Raw genomic sequence first — 11242 nt, 5'->3', positions numbered from 1 at the left:
TTTCATCTGCGCAGGGTCCCCTGGGGCTCCCTTCCATCTGTGCAGGGGCCCCCTGGGAGCTCCCTTCCATCACTCCCTGGGCCCTCTGTGGGATACCCCATTTTGAATGACAGGTCCTCCTCTTTATTGGCTTATAACCTTATTTGTCTAGAACATATGTTCTTTTAATCTCCTGAGACCTGAGGAAGGGTCCATAGAGGGTAAAAAATTTGAGAATTTGCATGTCAAAAATTGTTTTCTTTTATCCTCACGTTTATCACAATGTGGCTGGGTATAAAATTCTAAGATGGAAGCTATTTTTCTCACAAATTGTAAAACACTGCTCATGATTTTCTAGCTTCCACCATTGCTTTTAAGAAGTGAATGTCATTCTGGTTTTCCATCCTATCTATGTGACCTGTTTTATCTGTTTGGAAGCTTTCAAGATCTTCTCTTTATACCCAAGGTGCTAAACGTCGTAAGAACAAGACTTGCCGTGAGTCTATTTCCATTCATTCTTCTGAGCACTCAGGCAGCCTTTCAGTCTAGAAGCTCAGATTCCTCAACTTTGGGAAAACTTTCTTGAATGCATTTTTAAATAAAATTTCCTCCCCTCTGTTTTCTCTTTTTTTATTTTTTCTTTCTAGAACCCCTATTATGAACATCCTAAACTAATTCGAGATTTTTTCTCTCTCCTCACTTTTTGAGAACTTTCTTAACCTTATCTTCTAATCCTTCTGTCGCCCCTTCTGCTGACGCAGATTCTGGGCCTGGGGCATGGCCAGATGGCGAGGGCCGCAGGGCCCTGGTGCTGCCTCATAGTCCTTGGCATTACCTCCACAGGTGAATGTGCTGGTGTCCTTCGTGCTCCCCTTGGCACTAACTGCTTTCCTGAATGGGGTCATGGTGAGCCACCTGCTGGCCCTCTGCTCCCAAGTGCCGTCCACTTCTGCCCCGGGCAGCTCCACCCCCAGCCGCCTGGAGCTGCTGAGTGAGGAGGGTCTCCTCAACTTCATCGTATGGAAGAAGACCTTTATCCAGGGAGGCCAGGTCAGCCTGGTGAGACACAAAGACTTGAGCGGGATCCGCAGCCTCCAGCGCAACGTCCAGGTTCTCAGTTAAGTCCTCTGCAACATCACCCCAGAAGAAAGGGGCCCAGGTTCCAGGGCTGTCTCCACCAATCCCTGACCAGATTCCAGGGCTGCCTCCACCAATCCCTGGCCAGATTCCAGGGCTGCCTCCACCAATCCCTGGCCAGATTCCAGGGCTGCCTCCACCAGTCCCTGGCCGGGTGACCTCGGCAAGTCACTACCTCTCTCAAGGCTTCGTTTATCGTTGTCCCAGGGGAACTGTATAACCAACAGACTTCCTGTAGGGTTCGGTGGTATAATTAAAGGAAAGAATAGGAATTCTGTACATGAAGCCTCCAATCTGCTCCAGGGAGTAGCACACACAGGCAAGCAGAGACGTGACCACTTTTCAGTAAGTCTGGCAGTGTGGACGAACACAAGGAACAGTTATAGTAAAAGACTGCGGGTGCAAATTGTGGACTCTCAGATGGGCTGGGTCCCTCAATCCAGTTCCCTTCGAACTCCATTTTCCCTCCTGCAACACTGATCCGTTTGCTTTCTTGTTTTGTAAGTCTCTGGGAAAATTTGGCCTTGTAAGAGAAACTCCAAAAGGCACAGGAGAGCAGAGGTCTCTCCAAGCACCCACCATAACCCAGGCACTAGCTAGGGTATAGAGGGATCAAGTACAAGACAGAGTCTCTGCTGTCATCAATGTCAGTCTTGTGTATGGACAGAAACACAAGAGCTAAGTGCAATGTGATGTAATAAGTAACACAAAGTCAGCACATGAAGGTGTCAGCCTTCATTTTATGGACAATGGCCAGTCATTGAAAAAGTTGATGTCCATGAGTGAGGGGAGATTTGCTTTTGAGACCTATTGCACTCAGCACTTTGGAGAATGGGCTAAATGGTGCCTCTCAAACCTCAATGTGCATAAGAATGATCTGGAGAGTCGTAAAATACAAGCCGTGGGGCCCAAGATTCTGCACTTCTACCAGGCTTCTCATTGATGTTGACACTGCTGGTTCAGGGGCTACCCTGGGCTAGATTATGGCTTTGCCAGTCAGAGCAGAATAGAAGCAGGAGAGGGAAGGGGTGGGAGGTTGGGAAACCCGTCACAGTCCAGTGCAGAGGAGGTAAGAGTCTCTTAGGGAGGTAGCAGTGAGAGCAGGGAAAACACACAGAGGAGAGATGCTAAGAAGGAACTTTTTAATAGACTGGATACAGAGAGGAACAGAAAAATAGGAGTCTCTGGCTTATGGCTTGAGTGCCAGATGAATGGCAGTGCTATAAATTAACCAGAGAAAGGACTAAAGGAGCAAGAAGCTTTCTAAGACAAGAAAGACACAAGTTCTTTTTTTTTTTTTTTTTTTTTTTTGAGATGGAGTCTTGCTCAGTCACCCAGGCTGGAGTGCAGTGGTGTGGTCTCAGCTCACTACAGCCTCCTCCTTGCAGGTTCAAGCAATTCTCCTGCCTCAGCCTCCCAAGTAGCTGGCATTACAGACACCTGCCACCACGCCTGGCTAATTTTCATCCTTTTAGCCAGGCTGGTCTCAAATTCCTGACCTCAAGTGATCCGCCTGCCTCGGCTTCCCAACGTGCTGGGATTACAGGCATGAGCCACCATGCCTGGCCCAAGAAAGACACAAGTTCTGTTGTAGATGCAGATAGATAACCAAGTAGGGATATCTAGCCCTGGGTTGGGAATATATTCTAGTGGCCAGGAGGAGCTCCTAGAAGCATGCTTTGTCCAGGTCATGGCCAGAGTGGACATTCACCCAGAGGACAGGATCATATGAGGTTTGAGAAGAGATTCAGGTTGGGATATAGCAGATAACCTCAAAGTGTCCTTCCAACCCTTGACTCCAGGACCAAGTTAGAGGGCAATGCTGCTGACCCCTTGGGCATCATCCTCCCTTGGCAATGGTGTAACTGAGAATGTGTTTGCTTTCTCCTGGCGCTGTCTCTCCCTCTCCCATGCTCTGCAGGAGCCATCGTGGCCATGTATGTCATCTGCTGGCTGCCGTACCATGCCCGCAGGCTCATGTACTGCTACGTCCCCGATGACGCGTGGACTGAGTGAGTGTGGCATAAGGGCCCTAGCACACAGGGTGGGGGCCCACTGGCCTGGGCCTGGGGTCTCTATTGCTCTGCAGAGGGACCCTCCATTGCTGGGTCCTCTGGAACTCTGGACTGCATTCCACCTGGTCCCGTGCAGTCTGTGCCTTGAAATCTCCCCACCAGGGATGGGGAACAGAGCGTTGTCTCTGACCTGGTAAGGCCGTGTGCATGACAGGCCTAGCCAAGACTGTGGGATTCTCACTACAGGAGAAAGAGAAGCCTGCAGTCTGGGAAGGGGGAGAATGGGCCATGCTTCTGAGGTTTCCCCTCTCTCTCCTTCCTCTCCTATTCCGAGGAGAGTGTGAGGAAGACACAAAGCTGTGACCCCATGAGCTAACAAAGGTCTCCTTGGCAGAGACCAAGACATGCACCCCCTTTAATGACATGGTTGGAGAAGATGAGAGAATTCATAATCTGCCTTTCGGAAATCACTGTGCCCCAATCATAAGTGGGAGCCAAACATCCAAAACAATCGAGGTCCCAGGAAGCCTCCACAGAAAGAGCCATGTGACAGAAGCCTCCTCCTCAGGAGCCATCAGCACCCTTTACACTTGCGCGGGCAACATGAGCTCGTGCCAAGCACTTCCCACTGCAGAGAACCTGCAGCAAGGAGGGCGGCTCCTCAGAAGGACCTTTGGCTCTTAGTGCAGCCACATCTCTCGACCACACGCAGCAGCTCGGGGCACCCAGGGCCTCAGTGGCTGGACAGACGGCCCCTGTCAGTCAGCAGTGTCACCTTACCACGAGGTGACCAGGAACTGCAGCCAGGGATGGCAGATCATAGAGGCTGGGTGGAGGGCGTCAGCTGCTGGTGATGAAAGCATTTGTGGAATTTACATTGTACTTCCTGGCCAGGCGTGGTGGCCCACGCCTATAATCCCAGCACTTTGGGAGGCTGAGGCAGGTGGATCACCTGAGGTCAGGAGTTCAAGACCAGCCTGGCCAACTTGGTGAAACCCCGTCTCTACTAAAAATACAAAAATTAGCTGGGTATGGTGGTGTGCACCTGTAGTCCCAGCTACTCAGGACTGTAGGCAGGAGAATTACTTGAGCCCAGGAGGTGGAGGTTGCAGTGAACCGTACCATGGCACTCCAGCCTGGGAGACAGAGCAAGACTCTGTCTCAAAAAACAAAAAACAAACAAACAAACAAAAACCACTCTGCTTCCTGATAGCAGAAAACAGGCTTCCTCATGCAGCCCTCTGGAGGAGAGGCATTCTCCAGCAGGAAGTGGACACTGCGAGGAGGTGACCGATCCTCTAACCAGGCTTCCGGGTTTCTCTTGCAGCCCACTGTACAATTTCTACCACTACTTCTACATGGTGACCAACACACTTTTCTACGTCAGCTCAGCTGTGACTCCTCTCCTCTACAACGTCATGTCCTCCTCCTTCAGAAAACTCTTCCTGGAAGCCCTCAGCTGCCTGTGTGGAGAACACCACCTCATGGAGCAGTTACCCCCTGAAGCCCCAGAGTCCCACCCTAATGGATACAGCTTCAGGCTTTGGGGATACCCCAGAAACCCTGACCCGAATGTAATACAAAAATGAACAGAACAAGCAGAATGACCAATTGCTTAATCATCTGGCAAAGCAGGCGAGCAACCTTATCACTAATCATTTAAGCTTTGCAGCCAGGGTGACTTCCATCAACCCCAGCTCTGCTGAGAACCATCAAGTGCAGGGAAGCCACGTGACCCCTCCTAGCCTCAGGCTCCCTCATCTGTGTAGTGGAGATAAAGAAGAGCACCCATCTCTTAGTGTTGTCTGAGACTAAAGTGCTTAGCACACAGCCTGGTGCATAGTAGATGCTCAATAAATTTTTGCTGGCACGATTTCTGTTGCTACTGTTGTTGCATGGCTATTATTTCTGTTGCTACTGTTGTTGCATGGCTATTATCATTGCTTTCCTGCTGTCCTGAAAGCCCACGACACTTTTCTGTAGTTTTATGCTCAGATGTCCTGTGAATTTCCTCAAATGACAAATCAACAGTACCCCAGAAGCTGACCAAATTGGTACCTCACATGAGCTATGGTAAGATTCTCCATTCTCTCCAGGCAGGGAGCGACTATTGACACTGACAGCAGCTTCTGCAGGCTCTGGAAAGCCAGTGCACTGCTGGTGTCCCCTCCTGCCTCTGGTCAAGCCAGCCCATGTGGCTTACGGGGAAACAAATGGCCATGCACACCCTGCCACAAGGCACATGCGGCCCAGGTATGCTCTGGCCAGCACAGTGCTGGACAAGAGTTGAATCTTAATTCTCTTCGTCAGGGCAGGCTCTGCCCGTTTGACAGCAGGCTTCAGTCCCTGCACTACACGCACAGGCCAGGCCCTCTTCCTACCGCCAGCCTTGCACCTGGAGGCGGTAAGGTTGAGGCCAGGGGAGGAATGGTGCTTTTCACTGAGTGCAGAGGACGCAGTGGCAAAAGGCAGGGGAGGGTACCCGCCTGTGAGGGGAGGAGGAGAGAGGTGGGTGCAGGACACAGCACCAATGAGAGGTTCATTTTGATGGACTGCATCAATGCTTCCCTGGACTCTGTCCACCTCCTGACCCATCCCCCACCCCCTACTCCCACAATGAACACTGCACACACTCATCACACATACATCACACGGGCACACGTCACACATGTATGCACAGACTCATTACATGCAGACATACCACAAGCACACGGCATGTGCACACATCACACATCACATGTACACACATCATGTCACATACACACTCATTACACCTACAGCACACATCAGATGCACATCACACACACCACATGTAAACTCACATGCACACGCGTCACGTGCACACACACCTGGGCTGGTCCACTGAGAGGAGCCGGCAGTGGCTTCTACGCAACTCGGAGGTGACTGTTCTCCAGCTCCTCAGCCCCAGAACCCCTGAGAAGAGGCCAGAGGTGATGACCACACTCCCTTCACGGAGCCTTCCCGGCCTAGGACCACCATGGGTACCCACACGTGGGCCTTGTCGGGCGAGGACATGGCACCTGGAAAGGAGGAGCGACAGCAGCCCTGGCGTGGGGACCCCTAGAGGGGGCGGCTCTGACGGGCAGGCCACGGGCTCGCGGTGTTTATGGAGGAAGAAGGAGCTTCAGATCCGCACCAGGAAGGGTGAGGCCCACCCGGCCTAGCGCCACCGCCAGTGATGGTGCAACCTCCCTTTAAGCCGCGGCTTCGGAGTCCCTGGGTCAAAGCGGTGACTGCGGCATCCTTACACCCCAGTCAAAGCTCCAGAGAGGTCCAGGAAGCAGGAAAGGCAAGAAGTAGCTCCCAGTCCAAACGCAGATGAGACGGCGTGGGAAGCAGGCTGGGGCGAGGTGTGGGGCGTGGGCCGGGAGAGCTGATTCAGCGGCCTCCTCACTGGGACCAGGGGAACCCTGGGCAGGTTCAACTCCCTGAGTCTGTGTCTTCATCTGCAAAACTGTTGGGGGCAGAAAGCTCTTAAGCCATTTAAAAACAGTAATTCAGGGCAGCAAGAATGGATCTGAATTTGAAGCAATTTGTAATCTTCATTTATCTCTTTTGCATATGTGTGTGGTGTGTGTGTGTGTGTGTGTGTCCATAGAAATGTTAATGCGCTTGATTTGGGGTGTTCTTCCAAGATCCTGCTAAGGGTGTTACGTGATATATGGCGTATATCCCAGGTTGCTTTTCTAAAACATGGCAAACCCAAATTGAAAAATACTTCTGGCCCCAAGGGCTTCAGATCAAGGATTGTGGATCTGTAGTGCCTAATAATAAGTTTATAATAATTAGATAAGATAATGTTAAGCTCCTACCACAGTGCCTGGTATATAGTAAATGCTCAATAAATGCTAGTTGTCATTATTGTCATCATCATCCTAGACCCCAAACTGGGTAAAACCTGGTAGTGTCCCTTAGAAAAGATTATATGAATGAGGCACACTTTTTCTGCTACATGTTACCAAAGTACAGTAAGAGGCAAGAGAAACAAGATGTAAAGAATAGATTGAGAAACATAAATGAGCTACTTCATATATTATCCAAAATTTTCATGCAAATCATTAGGCAAAACACCAGGACCCCAAAGGCCAAGAAACACACAAGAGGAAACATGCTCAGCCTCAATAGTTCCTGGAGAGATGTCAGCCCAAACAATAACACGTGACATTTTATGGGCAATATATTAACAAAAAATGTCAATGACCAGAACAAATATTGGGTGACATCAGTGTGCTCCTGTCTTAGAGGGAGAAGAAACTGAATAACTTTCTTGGAAAGCAAATTGGCAATATATTTTGAAAGCCATAAAGTGCTCAGAAACTTAGACCCTGTAATTCAACTCCTGGATATTTACTTTGAGATAATTTGCTAAAGAAGAAAAGGCCTCTCTATGTGAACACAGAGTCATTGCAACACTCTTCATTTGGGCCTTTATGAGCAGGCACTGGTTCAACAACATAAATCTGTTACACTGCCTAATCTTCACAGCAGCCACTACAGTGAAAACTGTTCTTACCATCACCATTTCACATATGGGGCAATGGAAGCAAAGATAAGCTAAGCAAGGTTCTTCTCCTGCTACTTGGTAACTCGAGGAGTGGAGCCCAGGCTTGGGAGTTGGGAGCCGGTGCTCAGCCTCTACATCATGCTGCTGCCCAGGAGCCGGATGGCAAAAGATGTCAACAGGCTGGTCGCCCTGGCTCATGCCTGAAATCTCAGCACTTTGGGAGGATGAAGCAAGTGGATTACTTGAGGCCAGGAGTTTAAGATCAGCCTGCGCAACGTGGCGAGATCCTGCCTCTATAAAAAATACAAAAAAAATTAGCCAGATAAGGTGGTGCACACCCATAGTCCCAGCTACTCTGTGGGCTGAGGTGGGAGAATCACCTGAGCCTGGGAAGTTGAGGTTGCAGCGAGCTGTGATTGCACCACTGCACTCCAGCCTGGGCGACAGAGTGAGATACTGTCTCAAAAAAGAAAGATGACAACATTATGGAGCTGGGTGAATCACAACGCCTTTGGTCAATCAAATCCCAATTATTAGGTCACCCTTAACAAATATATAAAGTTTATTTTCCAACATAAGAATATTCTGATTATATGACTAGGAAAGAAAACAACACAAATTATATTATGATGTTATGTACAGATCACACAGATACAGAGAAAAGGTCAGAATGAAGCACTTAAAAATAAAAGTGGGGGCTTTGCTAGAGACGTACAAGTGACCGCAGAACAGTACTAGTGGCTGTCCCCTTCATCCACCATCCAGGCACAATAATTTGGGGCACGGCAGACACACAAACGTATGGAGAGAAAACCGCAAAACCAGTTTTCTTCCATGCGTTGACATAATATTGTTTGTATGATCTTGAGATAACAAATGGCACATAGGAATTTCGTTCCCCTGATGTTGTCCCGGGTGGCAACACTGAGCCTTGATTAAAGAGCCAGGAGCCTGGGGTCAGCCGGGCCTGGGAATGAGTCCAGCCTCTGTTGCTTATTAGCTGGATACTTAGATCCCTTCACTTCCTTGGGTCTCGTTTCCACTTCTGTAAAGTAGGCATCATCACAACTACCTGCTGGGGGTTTTTTTATTATTATTATTTTTTTTTTTTTTGAGACACAGTCTCACTCTGTCGCCCAGGCTGGAGTGCATTGGCGCAATCTCGACTCACTGCAAGCTCTGCCTCCTGGGTTCACGCCATTCTCCTGCCTCTGTCTCCCGAGTAGCTGGGACTACAGGTGCCCGTTGCCATGCCAGGCTAATTTTTTGTATTTTTAGTAGAGATGGGGTTTCACCATGTTAGCCAGGATGGTCTTGATCTCCTGACCTCGTGATCCGCCCGCCTCAGCCTCCCAAAGTGCTGGGATTACCGGCGTGAGCCACCACGCCTGGCCAACTATCTGCTGGGTTTTAGGAATCAATTGGCATCATGAGTATGAAAAAATCCTTACTGTATTACTTAGCACCCAAAACAACTCAATAAATAGTAACTGTCGAAATTATAGAAATGGGAAAGATATTAGTGATTGCCAAGTGTCTGGGATGTGGGGAGGGGCCCTGGAGGGAGGTGGGTGTTATTTTAAACATGTGATGTGAGGGATTCTTGCAGTGATGGAATTGTACTGTATCTTAAACCTATCAACATCAAAATGCTAGTAAGGTGCACAGAGTCTTGTATTCTTCCTTAAAACTGCATGTGAATCTATAATTATCTCAACATTTTAAAAAGGAAGAAAGAAGAGGATCACTCATAGTCCCACCATGCAGATAATCACTATCAAATTTTGGTTTACATCTTCTGGCTCAAAAACAAACAAACAAACAAACATAAAACAGTAGCTGTCGTGTTTATAAAGGGACACTCCGGGCTCCTGAATGCAGATTATTGTTATAATTCTATATCTAAAATTTTTAAATTGTGTATTTCTTTGTGTGGTTAGTTGGTTTGGCTGCATACCTGCTTGCTTGCTTGCTGCTTGCTTGCCTGCTTCCTTTGCCTTGCCAAGATCAAGAGAGAGGCTCCAAAAGTGTTGATTTCATCAGGCTTCCATCTCTGAGCCATGACTTTGTCAGTATCAGAATCCTAGGAGGCTTTTGCTAAACCTTAAAAGATGAAGTATGCACTGCACACCTGTGTTAGTTTCTTATGGCTGCCATAACAAAGTAACACAAACTGCGTGTCTTGAAACAACAGAAATGTATTCTCTCACAATCCCGGAGGATACAAATCTGAAATCCAAGTGTTGGCAGGGCACACCCACCAAAGACTCTAGGGAAGGAAACTTCTTTGCTTCTTCCAGCTTCCGATGGTTCTCAGCAAACCTTGGTGTTCTTTGGCTTGTAAATTTATTGCTCTAATCTCGACCATTGTCACATAATTGTCTGCCTCCATGTCTCTCTCTCCCGTCTTAGAAGGATACCAGTCATACTGGATTATGACCATATGCAACCCCTTTACTCCACTATGACCTCATGTTAGCTAGTTACATCAGTAATTATATCAGTAATGACCCTATTTCCAAATAAGGTCCCATTCTGAGGTCCTGGGGCTTAAGAGTTCAACATATCTTTTTTCAGGACACGATTCGACCTGTAACATCACCCGAACTCCCCCTCCTCAGCAGGCTGGACTCCCACCCTGGGAAAGACCATTTGATAGGGCAAGAACTAGATTAGAGTAGCCCATGGTCTCAAGTGAGAAGAACGAGTCCTCGCCAAAGTTTTAGAAAGAAAGGAGAAGGAAAACTGGGACAGCATATTTGGTGAATGACAAATGCAGTCATAGAAGAATTCTTGTTTCTTCTCTAGACGTGAAGACCTTTACAAAGCTGCACTGGCCTTTCCAACTGTTTTGTGAAATAAAATGCTAATTCCCTCTGGGCTGGGAAATCTGCCCAAACAAGTAGACTGAAAAAGAAATGAAAGCTGTCAACATTGGATGCACCCTTGGTTCACAGTCTTCCCTTCAACAAAAGCTGTCTGCAGAATTGTAAGCCAGATCTAGGAGTTTTCATGCAATTTTTTTAAATTAAAAGTGATTTCTAAACCTTAACACTGGCTGTCCCAGACTCTGGATGGCACATAATGTGTTATGTTTCATAAATGTCCACACCCAGGATTACCTCCAGGTAACCTAAGAACTGGGTTTCTCAGTGAGAAAATATTGGATCTGTACTTTGATTGTACAGAGAGCCTTACAAGCCAACAGTGCTTTCTAATATATGGCATTCAGTGGCAGTAAGTTGCTCAGGACAGGAAGCAGCTGTGATGTTAGTGGAAATATTATTACACGTGCAGGCACAAATCTAGGTTTGTTCTATCACTTAATAGCTGTGCCATCTTAGACAAGTCATTTTACCTCTCAGAGCCCCAGTTTTTTCTTCCATAAGATGGTCCCAATAATATCTACCTCAGAGTATTGTGTTGATTAAATGAAATAATGAATATTTAGTCACCTAGTAAAACGCCTGGCACAGAGTGGATGCTCACAGATGTTTGCTACTCACTATGCTCATTTTGTAGCTAACACACTCTCTGGGGAGCTGGGTGATTTGGCCAAGGAATAGAAGCACCAACCCAAGTGTCC

General features: G+C 47.9%; 1 protein-coding gene across 1 annotated transcript in view; it reads left to right on the top strand.

Moving 5' to 3' along the window:
- NTSR2 (neurotensin receptor 2) overlaps window positions 1-5004 on the top strand; it is a 12236-nt gene extending 7232 nt beyond the window's left edge. Inside the window, 4 exon segments of the mRNA XM_017853363.1 lie at window positions 823-1096; window positions 3038-3128; window positions 4459-4633; window positions 4635-5004. Of these exon segments, the coding sequence (XP_017708852.1) occupies window positions 823-1096; window positions 3038-3128; window positions 4459-4633; window positions 4635-4709 (615 nt within the window). The 3' untranslated portion in view covers window positions 4710-5004.
- Window positions 5005-11242: the final 6238 nt, after the last annotated feature.

This window comes from Rhinopithecus bieti, unplaced genomic scaffold (assembly GCF_001698545.2).
Source record: "Rhinopithecus bieti isolate Rb0 unplaced genomic scaffold, ASM169854v2 scaffold_1530, whole genome shotgun sequence".
In the NCBI taxonomy this organism is placed as follows: domain Eukaryota; kingdom Metazoa; phylum Chordata; class Mammalia; order Primates; family Cercopithecidae; genus Rhinopithecus; species Rhinopithecus bieti.
The sequence above is the reverse complement of the archived record's forward strand: the minus strand, read 5'-3'. Positions and strand labels throughout refer to the sequence as shown.